The following is a 21,402-nucleotide window of genomic DNA, read 5'->3' on the forward strand; positions in this document are numbered from 1 at the left end:
ATCCTATTGATTATTTATGTATGTAATTTAATTGAGACATGTCCCTGTAACTTAATATATGTAATTTTTTTTTGCTCTCCTAGTGTAGCTTCTATTCACTTGAATAATAAACGTGCCACGTAAAAATTAAGCACATAAGAGGATTATTAAATTTCTCCCATGTATAGTGTATTAGGCAGGCTAATTGGAAATTTAGAGGAAATGAGCTTTACTGTGAAGATCTTTCTAAAAATTTTACTAGTTTTTCCTGTAAACTAGATAGTTAATAGTTTAAATATCATTTAACCAAATTATGTTACTACCAAATATGACTATTCTAAGGCTGTTTGTATAAAGTATTAAATATATGTTCTTTTCCTCAAGGCTTTAATTAGTATCTTTTGGCCTTTTTATGCTTTTGTTATTTGATTAGTTAAAATTTTTTTTCTAAATAGTCAAGTATCTATACTGACCAGAAGAGGAATTTCATCCTTTGCTTTCTATTTATTACTTGAACATTACCTTAAAAGTGGCTTATAATTTGGAGACTAACAAATTTGTGTTTTCTTCAAACAGATGAAAACTTTATTCTCAAACATGACAGAGCGTTCCTTTTGTCAATGGCAAATCGGGGGAAACATACCAATGGTTCCCAGTTTTTCATGTGAGTAGGCATAATTCAGAGATGAGCTTTTCTTAAACAGAGAAGTGCTGTTCATGAGAAAGATGGTATAGTTAAACCAAGTTTAATGCTAAAATCCTGTCAATTTGGGTTTTAATAATTTCTAATGTTATAGTAACTAATAAGCTCTAACAGCCTCCTCAGCGTTCAGCATATATCCTGGATTTGAAGAATGGAACTTAAAAAACGTAACTTGAAGATATACGTTATTTTCAAAATATGTTGTTATTTTAGAAAAGAAATTGGCTTTGGTCCCTACCAAATTTGAGTGCTCAGTTTACCAAAACTAGATTGGAACATAAACTATTGATGAACATTTAAAAACTTTTCATAGTATAGGACCACCAGATCCACCAGATGTATCCCCCTACCATGGAAAGCAGTTGGTTTGAATAAACCATTCTGTAGTTGTTTTTTTCTCTTACTGTTGCTCTTTGAGGCAATTTTAAGAGAGATATTATTATTTTCTGATGTTGTATAGAGAAAGGTGACTTGCTGTTGAGCCAGCATTTTTTAAAACTCAAATTTTTCAAGGTCTGTGTGCATAATTGAAATAACACAGTGTTGTTGTCATTTCTACCAAAATTTATAATGAGATTATCACTTAGGAAACTTCAGAATGCTAAATTTACGTTTAAAAAGCAAACATCTTTAAATGTACATGCATGCACAACCAAAAACTTATTTATTTCTCATCCGAAAATTCTAAATAAGACCTTTGGCATACTTTTAGTTGTATTCTGATCTAAAGCTGCTCCAAAACCTATCTTTATTGTAATCCCATCATATAAAATGTGAAAGGTGACTGTCCAGCATGAAGTTTTATGCTTTTTTTGGTAGTAAATCTCAGTTGTGTTGTGTATGTGGGAGAAATCTTTCATTCATGATTTATCAGAAAAAGTTTTCTTTGTCATCTTTCTGAACGGATGAGTATGAATGGCGCTTCCCTGTCTTTAAAGGAGTATATTATTCGTATAAAAAAACTCACATTTTAAATTTGTCTGAAAAATAGATTTCAACATGATCTGATAAAGTTCAGATAAGGAGCATTCTGTTCCTAAGAATGTCCTAAAAATGGAAAGCTGATAAAAGAATATTGTGGGAATTATACAAGAAAAAGATCTACAACAGTTGTTCCCATATCATTTGGATCCCATTGCTTATTAGTTATTGTACTTCTTTACTGAGTGTTTTTCTGTTCTTAGCATTCTTAAGAGCCAATGCAAAGTAGAAAGAAATATCTTTTTGCAGAAGCTGAGTGTAGAAGCCTTTTACTCTTTGATTAAGGTTTCCCATTTCCATTTTTAAGCTTATCTGAACTGTGAACGTGAAAAACTAATGATACATTGGTCAAGAAGCTATCATCTGAGGGCTCTAAAGTTTCTTTTAGATTTTCTTTTTTATATCAGTATATTTAAAATTTGATTTATTGAGTAGCGGCAGCTTCTTGCTATTGTTATGTACAGATAAGCTTGTTTATAAAATGTTAGAGTTAAACCTGGTACACCTACATATGTTAATTAAAATTCAGCATATGAGATTCTCCTTTCAAAAAATTACCTTCAAATAAAGTATCTTGTTTTTATCTTATTTAGTATTCCTAGTCTTCCCTAGGAATATTTAGTAAAGGCCATTATTGTTTTCTGCATGGCTTAATTTTATGTTGGGCTGCTGTCTTTGAAGAGGATTACAAATGAAAATTTTAAAATTAATAAGGATTACAATTTTTAAACTTGTTTTCATAGTTAACTAACTGTAGATGGCACTAAAAATCACTATGAACTTGTGATTGAAAGAAAAATTTTTCATTTTGGTTTGAATTTACTCCTGGAAAGAAGTTTGCAGCTAAAAACAATCTTGGAAGTAATTAGGCATTTTTGCGCACACAAAAAAATCCTCATGTCCTTTTTGTCTTTTAAAGAAGTTTTTGTGCCTGTATACTTTCTTTATGCTGGTTAAAAATACCAGTTTCCATGAGTTGCAGGATAAAGCCAAACTAGTAGTCGCATTTCTAAACAACGTATCCTTGCTTTTATGGAAAGGATAGGTAAAATGGAGATGGTGGCTCATAAAAGGAAAATCTTTGAAATTCTATGTCTTGCAAGCCCAAATCCTTTTGGAGTGGAAAGTGGTAAAAAAAAGTATAATTTACTATCTTTAAGTTGTGAATATGAACACAGATAATAGCTCTGATGGTCACACAGCTAGCAGATGGCTCCCCAAGGGTGGCTCTTGCCTTTTACCCTGTTACTAGAGCTCCTCATATAGTACCTGGAGCAGCAGTTCTGGCAACTGAAAAGGAAAGGATAGTGTAAGGGTGAATGGTAAAATAAAATCATCTTTCTAGTTCCTGTTAGATAGGCTTAATAAGGATTTTTAATATATCCTAGCAAAATTGTTTTTGTAGTTTATGTTATAAATCTATTACTCTGCAATTCCTAAGGAGTAAATTTGGTGCTGTTAGTGTGGGTATTTGCAAAATATCCCTCAAGGATTCTTGTGCTTTGTACATTAGCTATTATCTCCATTACTTAAACATTTAAAAACTCCCTTCCTTAGGCTTACATCATTTTTCTCAAACATAATTGTGCATATATTGCTTTATTTGGCTGGAACAATTACGTGTATGAGGAAAATCAGATTTTCTTCTATTTCTTCTGACATTATAACATAATGTCATTATGACATAATGATGTTGCTTTTGAGGGCTTATATAGAAGAAAACTAATTCTTTTTGGAATATAGTAATGCTTAAGAAATGTGAAAGAAGTGATATATGGCTAGGGAAATAGCGATTTGTTCACATGGAAGCGTTTTTGAAGGAATTCAAAGGTTTGGGACCAGAGTTACGAAGTTAACTTGGTGTGTATTCATTTTTTGTCCTTTTCATTATTTATTTTTTAGGTCAAAGACTGAGAAGAAACTACAATAAAGACTAGAATTATAAAGTCTTAGAGTAGAAAGGATTTAAAGATCTAGTCCAATCTTTTCATTCTATAGATAATGCTAAATAAGGAAGGAAAGCCATGTAAAATTCCAGGTTGTAGAAATTTTACTCATAATCTGGAAGGTTTTTTAAAAAATTTTCTATTTGTACATCTTCATGGGTACAAGTGCAATTTCACTCATTGATATATTGCATTGTGAATTTTCAGGGCCTTCAGTACATCCATCATTGGAGCAATGCATGTTGTACCTACCAAGCAACCTCCCATCATCTGCCCCCTTCCCCTGTCCCCACCTCTCTGAAAGAAATTGATAGCTAGAAAAAGAATGCTGCACACTATAAGCTACATAATTTTATTAACCACTCTGCACTGAATTTGTTTTAGTTAAATATTAGAAGCATCAAGCATTTTTCTGGAAAATAAAATGACATTCAGGGAAACATTTTTCCCCCTTTTGCTATTAGTAGTAGTTTGTTAATTCTGGCTCTAATTTTCATTGTCTTTATATACAAGGGCTTTCTGGAAAGTATCCAGCCATTGTTAATATAACGAGAATGGTTACATGGCTGAATACTTTCCGGACAGCCCTCATATAGTCATCAAAAAGATAAAGAAGATGTTGCATAAAATAGTGATGAAAAAGGTCAGGTAGAAGCTTTGTATTAAGTCACTTCTGGGATAGAACACTAAACTAGCTGTCAGGAAGGTTTGGTTTTCGTTCCTCTGTACCTTAAATGAGTTTTTGTCTTTCCTTTTTATAAAGTATGTATCCCTACATTCAAAGATAAACATTTTTGAACAAAAAAAGAAAAAAGTGTTTTGTAGGGTGGTCCTAAGTTTCTGAATATGTATAGAATGATTTATGTGCAAACGTTGTCTTGCATAAAGGAAATAGTTATAATTGCCTAGTTTTCATCAGTCTGAAAAGTACCTCAAGGAAGTGTTGGGCTCATGCCTAAGTCAGGAGCAGCTACAGTCTCCTCATCACCTGCTGTTAGAACATTAGTCTGTGCAATCCTTATACCACAGCCTTGGAGTAGAGAAACGTACTAGGCTTTGGAGAACAGTCCCTGTCACTGGCCACTGTTAGCTGTCATGATAATTACAAAAACATAAGAAAACAAGACCATACAGAAAAGCCATACTTTGAACTTTAAACAAAATGTTTGTTTTATTTTAACTGTTATAAATAGGGCAATGGGGCGGGGGACATAAGAAGTTCTAGAATATGTTTTATATCATTTAACAATTAGACTTGCAAGTGCCTACTCACTGGAATGGGAGAGGAGTGCTGATTAGAATAGTAGAGCATGGGGAGTTGAGGAGTGGTTGGTTTTAAGGGGTTTATAAAGCTACATTGACATTTTGGGTAGCAAAAGTAGATTTGGGATGCAAACGCCTTTTCTACCCAAGTATTCATACATTTATATGAGAAGAAATGCTAGTAAGTGTTAATAACATGAGGATTTCTAGCTTTTTCCTTCCTTTTTTGGGATAATACCTTCACAGCTTAATTTCACATTTTTTCATGAGCAAAGATGTTCATAAAACTTAACCATAGGCCAAGTTCTCTGAATAGCAAATAACCATTCCTAACGTTCAGGCTCAATATGACTTAGTGTGTATATGACATATATATTAGCAATGTGGAAGAAATTTTGTGTCTAGTAACATTTGATGCATATTACTGTGACATTGGTGCTGAATTTTAGAAAGTCCTTCTATTTTGGTGACTTTTGGAACACATAGGTAGAGCATTGTAAAATTTACTTGGTTAGTTTTCATTGCCCTTACATAAGCTTTGTCATTTTGTACAATTTGGTGCCTCTTCCATGACAGTGTGATAGTTTCAGGAGTTGAAGGAAAAAGAGATTGCATGGTAATGGTAAATTAGACAGAAATAAGTTATCTTTATTTCCCTCTTATGTACTACTTTACACTTACAGTGTCTTATTTTTCACAACATTCATTGAAAACTGCACATTATTTTAAACGTGTTCATTTTTCACAATAATTCATGTTATTGATGCCTTTACAAAAAGTTAAAGCTTATTTTTAAATATTTCAAGATTTAATATGTTAAGAACTCCTATAAAGCACTTTATCCATGGTATAACAGGGTTTCAGTTTGAGTAGTAGTAGATACGTTTTAAGTTTAAATACATTTAAAATTGGTCAGTATGTGTGGTTTGATAAAAGAAATCCATTATAAGGAGAAAATCAAAGATTAGACAGGAAAAGAAGTTAATGTGGCCATGATTTGATAGCATACTCTTATGCTTTCATCTCTCTTACCTTTTTATCCTCTGAGAAGATCCCTAAAATTCTAGTTATGCTGCTTTACTTTATTATGTTCAGTGCCTTAACTTCAAAGTGTATGTAATGTGAGCGAATAGTAACTACAGCCCAGACATTTGCTCATTGACTGTTGAAAGTGGTCTCTTGTGATGTGTGATTGAAGAAGGATTTCAAATGTAGAAACATGGAAGTTTCTTTAACTATTTGAAGTGAATTAGTAAAAAGTTTGTTGAAATTTATTTGTTTTGGATTATCTTAACTCAGTTTTTTCCAATGAAATTTTTGCTTTCAACTGGTAGTAACTGCTTCTTTCTGGGCATTCAGATTTTTATATTTATCTGTGTACTCAAGATATATTATTCTCTTTTTGAGAAAAATGTTAATTGTCTCAGCTAGCTTCTGGGATTCGTGAAAGGAAATATAATGTGTTGTTAGTAGCTATTTATTGGCACTCTGGTATTACGATATTAAGAATCTGAACAGATTCCCACTTCAGCCACAATGCTTTTCTTAAACATGATTCATCTCTACATAAATATCCTATATGAAAGAAAATTTAGAGCCCTCCATTTTAAAAAGCTTTCTTGCTTTGCATAAAACTTGAAAAATATTTAATTTTGAAGTTATATTGATATTAAAACATAGATTCAGTCTTGTCTTAAAAGTGTATTACAATTTATTTCTTGCCATTTTTGTGTAAAATTTACAGAAAGAGTGTTACATCGTGCCCTCCAAAGGTAATGTCTCATTACTCTAAGGCTCTCTTTCTTTCTTTCTTTGCCTTTATCTCTTTAATCCTATTGTTATGTGCATTGAAATATTTTAAGAAAAAAAAACTTTCTGCTTGATCTGTATAGCAGCAATACATGTAAAACAAGTGTGTTTTATTGTTCATGGTTAATCCTGGGAAGTATATTTTGATTTCAGTGGCTTGTTTCCACCAAGTTCCTACACATCTTCTGGTGGGGGAGTGGGGTTATATTTTATATATTGGTTTTAGATCTCATTTCAGTGTGGAACTAGTCATTTCTGCATAAGGTCAAAAGATTCTCTGATGATAGTATAAAACCGTAGATTGTTTTTGGGAGTAACAGTGACACTTTAATTTCTAGGATTTATAAAGTTTAAATGAACCCTTGCACATATATTTTTTAAGTAGAATCGGGGAAAGGGGAAACTAGAAAACTAGTGTCTCTGAATAACAAGAGTAAATAGAAATGTATAAATATTAAAAGGTCTTATAAGTTGAAATGTTCTTTGTGATTGTTTCTCCTTTAGGTATATTTTCATAAGTATATATAAACTTAAACTTACTGAGTGTATGTCATCACTGCACAGTTGTTTAAATAGTTCTTTAAAAGATCAATATAACTTTTTGAAAATTGAAAGTTTTGAAAGATCAATATAATTAAGAATTAGTGGGATGAGACCTCTGCCCATCTTAGTAGAATTGAATAGATTGGACTGAACATATTGTTTCCCCCTGCCTTTTTTGTAACCCCATTTGGCTAATATCCTCTGTTTATCCATGTCTAGTATTAGCCCAGCTCCAGTAAGCCTGCTTTACATTGGGATTTCTACTCCTGGAATGTAGGCTGAGAACCCCAGTGGGCTTCCTTCTGTTAAATACTTTCAGTATTTTTAATATATAGTCAAACCCAATTAAAGTACAAATTTATATTTCTGCATCCTGATTACAGATGCAAGTAATGGGCTTAAATTATTCACATCAGTTGAGGTACCATGGGCAGGCTGAGAGTTGTCCTTGAAACAAAGAGTTGTTCCTGTCATCATTTGTTTTCTTCACTACTGCAATAAAGAACCACTTTTGCTTATTCTTCAGTTTTCGTTTGAATTAAAAACAAGCTTGAATGTCATAAAGATAGCTATTCCATCCTCAAATTGAGTGTCGGGTAGTATGTTGCTATATCACTACACTTAGCTAGAATGTTTTATCTCACCATTTGCTCCAAAGGTTTGCCATATGATGGTCTTTACAGCATTCCTATTAGCCAAGATGGCAAATTGAATTGGCCTCTGTATGTTTTCAAAAAATCTGTGGCTTTCCCCATACTACAAGATCTGAGAGTCGTGAGAGAGGAAGAGGAATGTATCTAATCATAAAACATTGTTTTCACTTCTGCATATTTGAGACTGATCTCTTACATTGTAGAAAAATTTTACCTTTTTAAAAGCATTCTTTACATGTTTCAGTGTACTCACTAGCACCTGTACCGATTTCTGTAGTGTGCTTTGGTAAAGTTTTATAATTATGGGAAGCACATTTCTATCTTAAAGTTACTGTCCAAGGTGGTTTCTGGATGCTAATGTAATGGTTTAAGCATTAGTGGCTCACAAATTTGCTAGATTTTCATTTTCTTCTCTTTATGTCTTTTTGCTACTTTTTTTTATTTTTCTAATTATGTTGGCTTGAATTATCACTTCTCAGTCTTCTGAGGAATATTTGAGACTCATGATTTTAAAACTTAGTATTTCCTTTAAAATTCTGGAACTTCTTAAGTTGACATTTTAATTTTTTAAATTAAATTCTGTAGTGCTCTTACAGAACTGAATATTCTTAATGTAAGTATAAGCATTACAATTCCTTGTACAATAAAGATTTTTAGCATTGTTGTGAAGGTTAAATTTGTGTTTTTTTAACTTACATATCTTAGAATTGCCTTAAAATGAATATAAAAATTTATACGGGAGCTTCTCGTACAATTCACTGCTTTAACATGGCCTGATATGCAGTGACCTTTTCTGTCTCTCAAATATTGTTTCTCATTCTTATAAACCAAGATGCTTGTGGTGTATAATTCAGAGTCTAATTATTTGCTTTTGAATTTTCTCTGTGAAACTGCTATGGGAAAACCAGCTTATGTTAAAAATACCTTAACCATATGTACCCCATAGGCTTCCCAAGAGTGACTGTCTGACAGTTTGTCACTGTAGAAGAAGCTGGTTGGGTGTTTCCTGGGCCATGGGAATTTAAAATGTATAATGTTATCCATCATTACTTTGCTGTCAGAAGTGTTGGCAGATTGAAGGTTTTCTCCCTATTGCATTTTCAGAGTTGCTGTGTCAGAGTTTCACCTTGGGTGAAGAAAGAGGGGCAGGAAGTTCTGAAAACAGGACTTCCGAGGCCTACCTCTGCCTGACTAAAAGAGGCAGACTGACCCAGTAGGAGAAATAACAAATAGAAAAACTCACTTAAGTGTGTGGGGCAGGTGTTGATCACATTTTTCTTTCCAGAGAGCAAATAACAGGTGCTTTTTCTTATTTAATTATGCTGATAAATTTTGGGTTTTTTTATGTTTGTTTTTGTTTTTTGTTGTTTTGGATTTGAGAGTAACTTTAATTTTAATGTGTATTTATGCTATATATTTATGGCTATAAGTCAAATCAAACTTATTTCATATATTATGTATACATATATATACTGTAGTAGAGGTGATTTTATAATTCATTATAATCTTGAATTTTTTTTATCAGTAAAATGGCTACTATTGCTGTTTGGGGGTTTTAAGGTTAGATGTATATCATGTTTAACTTTTTCCCCTATTTGTTTTTATCTTTACTTTGTTCTCTACATGCTGTGTTTAAACTTCTCTGCTCTCTTCACCTGAACACATCGTTTTTGACATCATCTTTGTGTTGATGTTTATATACAGTACCACAAAACCTGCTCCACACCTGGATGGGTAAGAATTACATTCTTATTACCTCGGGGAGGTGTTTGGGTGGCCAGGCATAAAGACTGATTGGACCATGGGTGACCCCTCAAGGGGGCACTCTTGATGTCTAGGTTAATCTCTCATGGCTAAGCTCTTTCTTAAGGATCACAGAGTGTAGAAGTTTTGAGATCCCATGGCTCTTATGTCACCAAAGGGGTCTTTAACTGTGCCCATGAATGGGCTTCTCAGCTGTGCAATCTTGAGGACAGTTTCTGAATATCAAGTGCAGTCTGACTGTTACCAGACTCTTTACCCTAAAGTGGTTAAGAAACATTGTTTGTTTGTTTTAATTCTACAGTCCAGACTTAGGAAGGAACCTTTGTTTTAAAGTTAGAAAGCTGAGGCCTAGTTTGAGTAATTGTTTCCTTTTAAGAAACAGATTTCAAGTTCTCATTCCCTTCTAGTTGCTTCATACATCAAACACTTTGGTTTTATTTTCAGGTCTGTGGACATGTCATTTATTACATTTGTCTTGATTATTGTTCATAGCTTAATTATCAAACCAGTCATTTTTAAAATTTGTGTTGTGACAGGGTGCATGTTGTCTTTGGACTGGTTATTTCTGGTTTTGAAGTAATCGAACAAATTGAAAATCTAAAAACTGATGCTGCAAGCAGACCTTATGCAGATGTGCGAGTTATTGACTGTGGGGTACTTGCCACAAAATCGACAAAAGATGGTAAGAGCTTTTCTGAGGTGAAGGAAGCTAGGACACAAGTAAAGCATTGTTGAAGACTATAACTTAAAGTTAACCTCCTGGATTTCAGTAGTGGAAAAAATTCACTCTATTAATAGGTATTGCAATAACTCTTGATGCCTCTATACCACACCCTTCACATCTAATCCATCAGCAAATCTTGTCAAATGTCACCTCTTCTTATTACTTTCCCTTGCTACAAGCCTGACCCAGTCCACTGGTATCTTGTGTCTGGATTATTGCAGTAGCTTCACAACTGTTTACCTTGTCTGTGTCCTAAAAGCTTTTTTCAGCAACAGTAGCCTCCTAACTGGTCTTATTGTTTATATCCTTGGCCCACTGTGGTATGTCCTGATCAGCAACCAGAGTGGTCCCGTCAAACCGTACTTCACGTCCATGTCATTCCTGCTCAGAACCCTCAAGGGCTCCCTTCTCAAAGTCTTGACAGTGGTCTGTAAAGTCCTAGAAGTCTGGCTTTCTGCTGTCTCTTTGACCACTTTTCCCTTATTCATTGCCTTCTAGTCACATTGACCTTTATTTAGAAATGCCAATCACTCAGGGACTTTGTGCTGGCTGTTCTGTGTGGAACACTCTTCTTTAAGATGTCTGTATGGCCCCCTCCCTTGCTTCTTCAGGTTCCTGCTCAAATGTTATCATAAACTACTCCCCACTCTCCCTATTTATTCCCTTTACTCTGCTTTTTTTTGAATTCTTAATATTATTTGTCATATCATGCATTTATTTATTTTCTTGTTACCTAACCTGACTAGCATATAGGCTTGATGAGGACAAGGGCTTTGTTACTGTAAAGTCTTACCAGCAATCGTATTATCAATTGAAAAAAAGTTTATTTAGATTTCATTTTTAGTTTACTATATATAAAGTATGTTTTATGATACTCCGTAATTACATTTTTTTACTCTGAAAGGTAGGCATGGAAGTCCAGTACTAATATTTTTGTAAATATTTCTTAAAAGTTTTTGAGAAAAAAAGGAAGAAACCAACTCATTCAGAAGACTCGGATTCCTCTTCCAATTCCTCTTCCTCTTCAGAGTCATCCTCAGAAAGTGAAATTGAACATGAGAGAAGCAGAAGAAGGAGACACAAAAGGAGGCCAAAAGTTAAACGTTCTAAAAAGAGGCGAAAGGAAGCAAGCAGTTCAGAAGAGCCAAGGAATAAACATGTAATGAGCCCAAAAGGGTAAGTGTAAAACACCAACGTAATCTTAACTGAAAAAACAAATATCCACCCTGGTCAACAAAGCGAGACCCCGTCTCTACAAAAAATTTAAAAATTAGCTGAGCGTGGTGGTGTGTGCCTGTAGTCCTGCTACTTGGGAGGCTGAGGCAGGAGGATTGCTTGAGCCCAGGAGTTCGAAGCTGCAGTGAGCTATGATTGTGCCACTGTACTCCGGCCCAGGCAACAAAGTGAGACACTGTCTCTTTAAAAAAAAAAGCAAATAAACACCCTGAAATGGAAAAGGTATGTGTAATCCATAAATTCAGTTTTATTACCTGTTGCTGAAAAGGAATAACATTTTTGAACTTTATCTAAATTCAAATCTGGCAAATCTAGGAATAGGTAGCATAAGCATTTCATATCAAAGATTTGTTTCAGGTGAAAATAATCCAAGAAACTCTTAAAAGAAAAAAATTTGACAGTTTTCATTTCAAAACTTTAGTACTCTGGGTTTTTCACTGGGTTGATGTTTTATATATTCTCTGAAAATTAAAGAACCCTTTTGAGTGAGACTTGTAGGCTATCAGTAGTTATGCTGTTTTAATATGTTAATTTTATGTGCTTTTATTATTATGAAATGCAAGCATTACACACCTTAATTGGTGTCTTGGTTTGTTCTTTTTAAGTCACTCTGAGAGGAGTGATACCAATGAAAAAAGGTCGGCCGATTCAAATGCTAAAAGGGAAAAACCTGTGGTGCGCCCAGAAGAAATTCCTCCAGTGCCAGAGAACCGATTTTTACTGAGAAGAGATATGCCTGTTGTCACTGTGGATCCTGAACCGTAAGTAGGGTGACTAAGCTCTATGTTTTCATTTCTCTGACAGACAGTTCCATCAGCTCATTGCAGTTCCACACTCATTTATTGAATAGGACCGATGTTCAAAACACTTTGCAAGATTCTGTGGGAGTATTAGATTAATGAATGATATGTAAGAGATATGGGAGATACCAGATTAATGAGTGATACGTACCCTACCTTTCAGAATTCACATTATACTAGTAGGGACAGGAGGTTGGGCAAGTTGATCAGGGGAAAAGTTCTTTGTTTCTTTCTTTCTTTTTTTTTTTTCTCTTTTGTTAGGGGAAAAGTTCTTATTAGGTCCAGAAAGATTTCATTACTGATTTTCCTGCCTTTGCTTTTCATTAGAGGGATGAGGTTTTGGTTATCAGTACAGAGGGTTAGTTAAATTCTTTGGATCCAATCGAGTGATGAAACATGTATTCCAGTTTGAATAGTGCATAATTAATTGCATGGTGATTGGAGATGTAGTTTAGTATTATAAATATGTTAGTATTGTGAACTTGCTCAGAGATAATTTCTCTGCATTGCAAAAGCTAATGTGTGGCTTTAGATTTGGTCTCAAAAAACAGTATTTAATGTATTTTGTATATTAGACTCACGTTCGTAATTATTAAAAGAAAGTGATGTATGAACAGAAATACCAAAATGGCTGGTGTAATAAAGAAATTCCTTATGGGAGTTATTTTGATAGCTGAGAAGTTGTGTCCCTGTTTGTAGTCAGGTCTTTACATAAAGTGATCATTTAGTTCATTAAATATTTTTATACCTGATACTGTCTTATTTTAAAAAGCTAATAAAAAATGGTATGTATCTTTGAATTAATAGCTTAACATGACAATGTTTTTATTATTAAAAATTGTAGCTTGTGAATAAATTTTGATGGGACGTTTCTTACAATACAAAACACCAAGTTCATTGATCAAGTCCATTTGGCTTTCAGAAGGTAGGAAACATGAAAGATCAATTTCAGTATTACATGCTAGGAGTCAGTAAACTATGGTTCATGGACGAAATTAGGCCTACTACCTGTTTTTATATGGTCTATGAGCTAAACATTGTTTTATATGTTTAAATGTTTGGGGGAAAAAATAAAAATAATATTTTATGACTTGAAAATTATTTGAAATTTATATTTTATTATCTATAAATGAACTTTTATTGAAACACAGCCACACCCATTTGTTCACATATTTTCTTGGGCTGTTTTTGTGCTATAACAGCAGAACTGAGTAATTGCAACAGAGTTTGTATGTGGTGCTCTCATCTCTTTACACTGCTACAGGGTACACTAAATTAGTGATATGGCTACAACTTGCCAATATTTCATGTGCTACACATATCAGACATCCGTGTGGAAAGATGTTTTTAAAGATGAATGATGAAATACATAAAATTTCATTACAGATCAGCATTACCAGAGGAACAGCATTAACATTATGTGTTTTAATAAGGAACACTAACTTTGAACCCTAATTAAACAAAATTATCCTCATTAGTAGACCTGTATTACAAACAAAGATTATTATTATTATATTTAAAATTTTGTCAACAGAACATTTGTGGAAATTTGTTTTCTTTTTGAAATTAGACACAGAAAGACATATTATATGGTTCCATTTATATGAGTTTCCTAGAATAGGCAAACTCATAGGTACAGAAAGTATTATAGAATAGAGGTTATCAGGTGCTGGGGAGAGTGAGGAATGGGGACTTAGTGTGTAATGAGTACAGAGTTTCTATTTGGGGTGATGAAAAAATTTTGAAAAGACAGTAGTGATCGTTGCACAGCATTGTGAATGTAATTAATACCACTGAACTATACATTTAGAATGCTAAAAGTGGCAAATTCTATGTTTTATATGTTTTATATAAAATACCACAATTAAAATGTATTTTTAAAATGCTTATTAATATAATGCCTGACACATAGTAATTGCCCCATAAAAGCTAGCCATTATCTTAATAATACTAGGCACAAGATAAACTGAGGTGTAAAAAGACCTCTTATGCAAGAAGAATGGTAGGTGTCATGAAAACGATACCCTTAGTATTACCCATGTGATAAGGGAGCGGATTCAAAGCATTGGAGGAGAGGTAGCTTATAGTAGAGTGGGAGAAACTATAAAGCAGAATTAAGCATCAGAGTCAGGAAATACTTCAGTATTCCCTTAGAACACCACTGTTTTGACAAGGAAAAAAAAAAAGATTTTGTTTAAAGGTAGTATTGTGCTTTAAAAGATAGATACTAGTATGGTGTTTCTAAGCAATTGGGTTACTTTTTTTTTAAGTTTTGTCATAAATAAGAGTTTCCTTAGAAAATTAGGTTATGTGGAATGCCTCATCCTACAAAGGTATTGGATAATTGAAGTATTTTGGTATTAAAAGGGCATACATTTTGCATTTGGGCCCTTAATAATAATATAATTTAAAAAAATGCCCAGCATTTGCTTATTTTTAATTTTCATCACAATCTTCTTTTCTAGGAAGATTCCTGATGTTGCACCCATTGTAAGTGATCAGAAACCATCTGTATCAAAGTCTGGACGGAAGATAAAAGGAAGGGGCACAATTGTATGTGTGTTAAGACTTTTTTCAAATTGCTTACCTAAAGAGTGAAGATTTTTTACCTATAGGCAAAATCCTAGCTATAATTTTAGGTATAATACAAAATCTGTTCAAGAAACTAGTTGTATTTTCCATAGTTATGGGAAGGTACTGCTGTTATAACAAAGTTTACTGCTGTGTTTGAATGGCTGTAATTAAGTATGAAATGAACACATGGAACAATCAGTGAGTATGCTAAGAAATCTTAGTATGTTGAATAATCTAGGCTAATGAGTGTAACCATCAGGACTTTGAAGAGGAAAATTTCATATGGGATCATAGGTTAATCTCAGCCTTTCCCACCTCCTTTAATGCCTTCTGTCTGAAATAACTTCATACCATCCTTTTGGTACTTGAATCATTGCCTTTGATAGGATCTGAGATTGGGCTTTACCTAACTCTGTTGTATAGCAGACTCATCGATAGGCATTTTTAAAATAGTTATTCCCTTCTTTGTTTTTAAAGCGCTACCATACACCTCCAAGATCAAGATCCTGTTCTGAGTCAGATGATGATGACAGCAGTGAAACTCCTCCTCACTGGAAAGAGGAAATGCAGAGATTAAGAGCATACAGACCTCCGAGTGGAGAAAAATGGAGTAAAGGAGATAAGTAAGAGCTTTGAATATAAGCACAATCCTGTGTATGCTATATTTTGAATATTAAAGGGATAGAGACTTTATTTTGGACTTTTCATTAAAGATTCATAGTCAGAATTAGACTGTGACCAAAAGGAATGTATTTGGGAATACTTCGTGAACGTCATGCTGTTAACTAGGTGGGATGAATGGCTTTGCGGGGGCGTTTAAGTCAAAATTCTGTTTTCCTTCACAAAAGCTATAAGATCTCTTATTTAATTTTAGAAATAATTAAGACTTAAAAATTATATAGCAGATTCTTTCCGAGCCAGGTCTCTTAGTCACTGATGAATTAATTAGTAGATAGGAAAACTTGTACTTAGCGCGTGCATTAACTTCTGACCTCAAGGTCAGAAGGTTTTGCTTCTTTAGAAGTATACTCATCTCTTACCCTCAGTGACACCCCACAATGGAATATCAGTTATAGGAATGGGCTGGCCCCAGAATAGCTAGTGAAAAATATAACAGTGGGACCTTGTGTAATTCTTTATGATAGAATTGTCATTTTTTCTGTAGTCATTTTGCAGAGGGGTTTGAAATTGGGAGAAGGAGGAAAAAGCATGCATCTACTGTTTGGAGGTGGCTTAGACATAGTTGTACTGAGAACTTTCAGTTTTAAGCCCTGAAATTACACTGAGATGAAAAACCTGCATCTATTTTCGTGTACATTTTCCTCAATTTCTGTTTTAAGTAGTTTAACTACAAAAAGTCTTGATTTCCTCCATGAGGCAGAGAGAAAAGAATAGTTGTGCTAGCTTTTTAAGAAAAAGCCTTCTCTTAAAAAAAATTTGGGCAGCTATCTTGTATCTGCAGAAAACCAACAAAATTGTTTGGAAACTTGGTTTGACTTTCCTTCAAAAATTTCTCCTGAAGAGAGAGGGCTGTGAGAGGATTACAGCCAGGAACTCTTGTGCTTTGAGTTCAGCAGTGCTCTTGTGATTAGTTGGTTTGGTTTTGAAAAACATTGTCCTATCAAATTTGAAATTCTTTGCTTAGCTTAAAAAAACTCCTTTTGCAAGTGAATCTGTCAGTAGTTGTTGGTGTGTATCTCTAATAAAGTCAAGACCAGCTCTGTCACTCATGCTTCCTGTGTTTGCTTAAAGTGTGGATGGAGTCGAGAACTTTTTTATTAACAAAGCTTTGTCAGTGCTTTTGCATTCAAAACAGATGTGTTTTAAGGCATAGAAAACATGCTTATAAATAACTGCATGCATATTATGTCCCTTTCTATAGGTTAAGTGACCCCTGTTCAAGCCGATGGGATGAAAGAAGCTTGTCCCAGAGATCCAGATCATGGTCCTATAATGGATATTATTCAGACCTTAGTACAGCAAGACACTCTGATAGTCACCATAAGAAACGCAGAAAAGAGAAAAAGGTTAAACATAAAAAAAAGGGTAAAAAGCAGAAACACTGCAGACGACACAAACAGACTAAGAAGAGAAGGGTTGTTATACCCTCTGACATAGAATCCTCAAAATCTTCCACTCGACGAATGAAATCCTCTTGTGATAGAGAAAGGAGATCTCGTTCATCCTCATTATCATCTCATCACTCATCAAAGAGGGACTGGTCTAAATCTGATAAAGATGTTCATAGCTCTTCAACCCGTTCCAGCAGATACTCATACAGATCGAAATCTCACTCACGATCTTATTCTAGAGGAAGCTCAAGATCAAGGACCGCATCAAAATCCTCATCACGTTCTCGAAGTAGATCAAAGTCCAGATCTAGTTCCAAATCCGAGCACCAAAGGACAGCATCAAAATCACCAAGAATAGCTTCTCAGTTAAGTGAAAGTAAACCAATTAAAACAGAACCTTTAAGAGCAACAGTGCCACAAAATGAAAATGTAGTAGTACAACCAGTGGTAGCGGAAAATATTCCTGTAATACCATTAAGTGATAGTCCCCCACCTTCAAGGTGGAAGCCTGGACAGAAACCTTGGAAGCCCTCTTATGAGCGAATTCAGGAAATGAAAGCTAAAACAACCCATTTGCTACCCATCCAAAGCACTTATAGTTTAGCAAATGTTAAAGAGACTGATAGTTCATCATCCTACCACAAAAGAGGAAAAAATTCAGAAAGTGATCGGAGTGCTTATTCAAAATACAGTGATAGAAGTTCAGAAAGTTCAGCAAGGTCAAGGAGCAGATCTTCTAGGAGTAGGTCTTATTCCAGATCGTACACAAGGTCACATAGTCTAGCTAGTTCACATTCAAGGTCTAGGTCTCCATCATCTAGATCTCATTCACGAAATAAATACAGTGATCATTCACAGTGTAGTAGATCATCTTCATACACTTCTGTTAGCAGCGATGATGGAAGACGAGCCAAGAGGAAACTTAGATCCAGTGGGAAAAGAAATAGCACTTCAAATAAAAGGCACAGCAGCAGCTCTGAAAAGACACTTCGCAATAAATATGTCAAAGGCAGAGACAGGTCTTCCCATCAGAGAAAGTATAGTGAAAGCAGGTCATCTTTAGATTATTCTTCAGACAGTGAACAGTCAAGTGTTCAGATTACACAGTCAGCCCCAGAAAAAGAGAAGCAGGGCCAACTGGAAATAAAAACTAATAAGCAAGAAAAAAACAGAGATGAAGAGAAATCCAAGCCTGAACGGGAATGCCCTCCTTCAAAAAAAAGAACTTTGAAAGAGAATCTTTCTGATCACTGTAGAAATGGCAGTAAGCCCAAAAGGAAGAATTATGCTGGGAGTAAATGGGATTCTGAGTCAAATTCAGAACGAGATGTACCTAAAAACAGTAAAAATGATTCTCGGCCATCTTCTGATAAGGAGGAAGGTGAGGCCACATCAGATTCTGAATCAGAGGTCAGTGAAATTCACATCAAAGCCAAACCTACAACAAAATCGTCAGCAAATACTTCACTGCCCGTTGATAACAGCACTTGGAAAACAAGCAAACAGCGGTCATCAACTTCTGATTCTGAGGGGCCCTATTCCAATTCAGAGAACAATAGAGGAAAGCCACAGAAGCACAAACATGGGTCCAAGGAAAATCTTAAAAGGGAGCACACCAAAAAAGTGAAAGAGAAATTGAAAGGGAAAAAAGACAAAAAGCACAAGGCTCCAAAACGAAAACAAGCATTTCACTGGCAGCCTCCACTAGAATTTGGTGAAGAGGAGGAGGAGGAGATTAATGAAAAGCAAGTTACTCAGGAGTCAAAAGAGAAAAAAGTTTCTGAAAACAGTGAGACCATAAAAGATAATATTCCAAAAATCGAGAAATCCTGTGAAGAGGGCAACCTTTCAAGTAAACATAATACAGTGACTGTTTCATCAGATCTTGATCAGCTTACTAAAGATGATAATAAACTCAGAATTTCTCCCACAGCTTTAAATACTGAGGAAAATGTAGCCAGTTCTCCTCAAAACATTCAGCGTATCGAAGAAAGTGTCCCCAGTGGAGTGGAGGATGTACTTCAAACAGATGACAACATGGAAATTTGCACTCCTGATAGGAGTTCCCCAGCAAAGGTAGAGGGGGCTTCCCCTCTAGGAAAGTCACAGCTTGACACCCAGGATATAAGTGTTGTTCTGAAGCAGGATGTGCAAACGGAAAATCCCGAAACAGAGGTAGTAAAACAGGAAAGCAGCGTGTCCGAAAGCAAAGCACTGGGTGAAGTAGAAAAACAGGAGAGCAGCTCTGCCAGCTTTGCCAGTGCCGGAGAAAGTACTGAGAAGAAGGAGGTGGCTGAGAAGAGCCAGGTCAACCTCATGGATAAGAAATGGAAGCCCCTCCAAGGTGTGGGGAACCTAGCAGCACCTACTGCTATCACCTCCAGTGCTGTGGAAGTTAAGGCATTGACCACTGTGCCTGAAATGAAACCACAGGGCTTGAGAATAGAAATTAAAAGCAAGAATAAAGTTCGGCCTGGGTCTCTCTTTGATGAAGTAAGAAAGACAGCACGCTTAAACCGGAGACCAAGAAATCAGGAGAGTTCAAGTGATGAGCAGACACCAAGTCGGGATGGTGATAGCCAATCCAGGAGTCCAAGTAGATCTCGAAGTCAGTCTGAAACCAAGTCAAGACACAGAACAAGGTCCGTCTCCTATAGTCACTCAAGAAGTCGATCAAGAAGTTCTACATCTTCTTATCGGTGAGCAATATTCTCTTTCCTTTTTTTCTCCCAAGGAAAGAGTCTTTTATTGTTTAGCTTGGAAGAACATCAGAATTAGGTAGAGGATCACTATTTCCAAATACCTGGAAGGGAATAAGGGGTCTTGTTCCGTGTGACCTGGAGAACAGATTGAGGACATAAGGAGTGGGAATTTCAGGAGAAGAAATTGGGCTCCATGTAAAAAACCGTTGCCATCAGTTAAAGCTCTCTAGCAGTAGAAATGAGTTGCCATGATGGGCAGCGAGTTCTCCATCTTTAAAGGTATGAGGCTGCTCCCTTTCTAGTCTGTCATGCCTTAGAAGGGAATCCTGAATTTTCGAATATATAAGATTTACAGATTAATTAATCTAACCTTCCATTTTTACGCATGTGAAAGGTGAGGGGCAGAGAGGCAAAGTTATCTGCCCAAGTTGATCTTTGTTTAGGTGGAGTGGGGGGAAGGGTAAAAATGATTATCTTTAGATTAGTTATTGTTGTTCAAGTTGCATCTAACTTTTGTTATCAGCATAGAATAGATATTACAGAGAACGAGAATTAAAAACTAAAAAAGGTGATAATGGTATGAAGTTAATAGTTGTGTTGCATTTTTTCCTTATAAATATTTTATGGTTTTACCTGTCTTTTAATTGCTCACATCCCTTATTATACTGTTCTTGACTTTCATCATTTGAACTTAAAATATAAGAATCTTTGCCTATTTTTTCCTTTCCAATTATTCATCAGTCTTTTTCTTCTCTTGCTCACCTAGACTTCTTAAAAAAGGAAGCACCACTTACTATCTGTGATAACTGTCTCCCATTTACTCCTCCGTTGCATGCTTGCTGTCTTGCGTGCCCTCCCTCCCCCCATCTCACTAAACTGACTAAGGCTTTCAGGTACTTGTGCATGGCCAGTGCCAGGGCATGTTTTCAGCCCTTCTGGAAGCCCCGTGCTCCTCCCTCCCAGACCATTCCATCCTTGTGTTGTAGGCTCCTCTTCCTCCTCCCGGCCTTTTCTCTGAGTTCCTATTGCCAGATGCAGTTGCCTGTTGAGCTACTCCAGCTTGCTGTCTGCTCACGATCTGCCTTATGATTTACACTGAGACAACTCTGAGCTGCTGGTGATGCTGGCCACTCTCCTCATTTACCTTCCTACTACTGCTTTAGAGTGGGTAGTATTTCATTTTATAAATGAAGACAGTGAGGCATAGAAAGGCTGAGGAATTTGTTCTCGGGCTGTGTAGCTAACAGACAGTAGCCTGAGATGGATAAGCCTGGGCACTGCCCTGCCTCCCTGGGCCTGATTTCCCTCACTAGGCTGGGAGCTCCTTGAAGCCAGGGACTGTGTTTTCCTCATCTTTCAGTCACTTCACATCGTCTGGCTTTATAATTTTTGGTTGAATAAATGACTAGAATCTCATTAGAACATAATGTATTCATCTTCTTGCAGATAAACTGGAAGCAGGTTATGTCTTCCAAAACATAAGTGTATACTGAATAAAACCTGTCATGATATTACATAAGTAGCCTATACACAGAGGTATTGTTCTGTTCCCGATTAAAAGGTTTAAAGTAGAGGGAGAAGGGTGGAGGGGCCAAGTGAATGCAGAGGGGCAGAATTGTACTACTTAAGATTTTATTTATTTTACTAAAAAAA

The 21,402-nt window shown here is 35.4% G+C and overlaps 1 protein-coding gene across 1 annotated transcript in view; it reads left to right on the forward strand.

The window, feature by feature from the left end:
- The window catches only part of NKTR (natural killer cell triggering receptor), a 57,403-nt gene that overhangs the window by 29,498 nt on the left and 6,503 nt on the right, over positions 1 to 21,402 (forward strand). The window contains exons 6-13 of the mRNA XM_012665503.1: positions 556 to 643; positions 9,582 to 9,611; positions 10,178 to 10,323; positions 11,319 to 11,541; positions 12,207 to 12,362; positions 14,867 to 14,954; positions 15,453 to 15,598; positions 16,858 to 19,746. Of these exons, the coding sequence (XP_012520957.1) occupies positions 556 to 643; positions 9,582 to 9,611; positions 10,178 to 10,323; positions 11,319 to 11,541; positions 12,207 to 12,362; positions 14,867 to 14,954; positions 15,453 to 15,598; positions 16,858 to 19,746 (3,766 nt within the window). The remainder of the gene's footprint in view (positions 1 to 555; positions 644 to 9,581; positions 9,612 to 10,177; positions 10,324 to 11,318; positions 11,542 to 12,206; positions 12,363 to 14,866; positions 14,955 to 15,452; positions 15,599 to 16,857; positions 19,747 to 21,402) is intronic.

This window comes from Propithecus coquereli, unplaced genomic scaffold, assembly GCF_000956105.1.
Source record: "Propithecus coquereli isolate 6110/MARCELLA unplaced genomic scaffold, Pcoq_1.0 Scaffold1, whole genome shotgun sequence".
Classification (NCBI taxonomy): domain Eukaryota; kingdom Metazoa; phylum Chordata; class Mammalia; order Primates; family Indriidae; genus Propithecus; species Propithecus coquereli.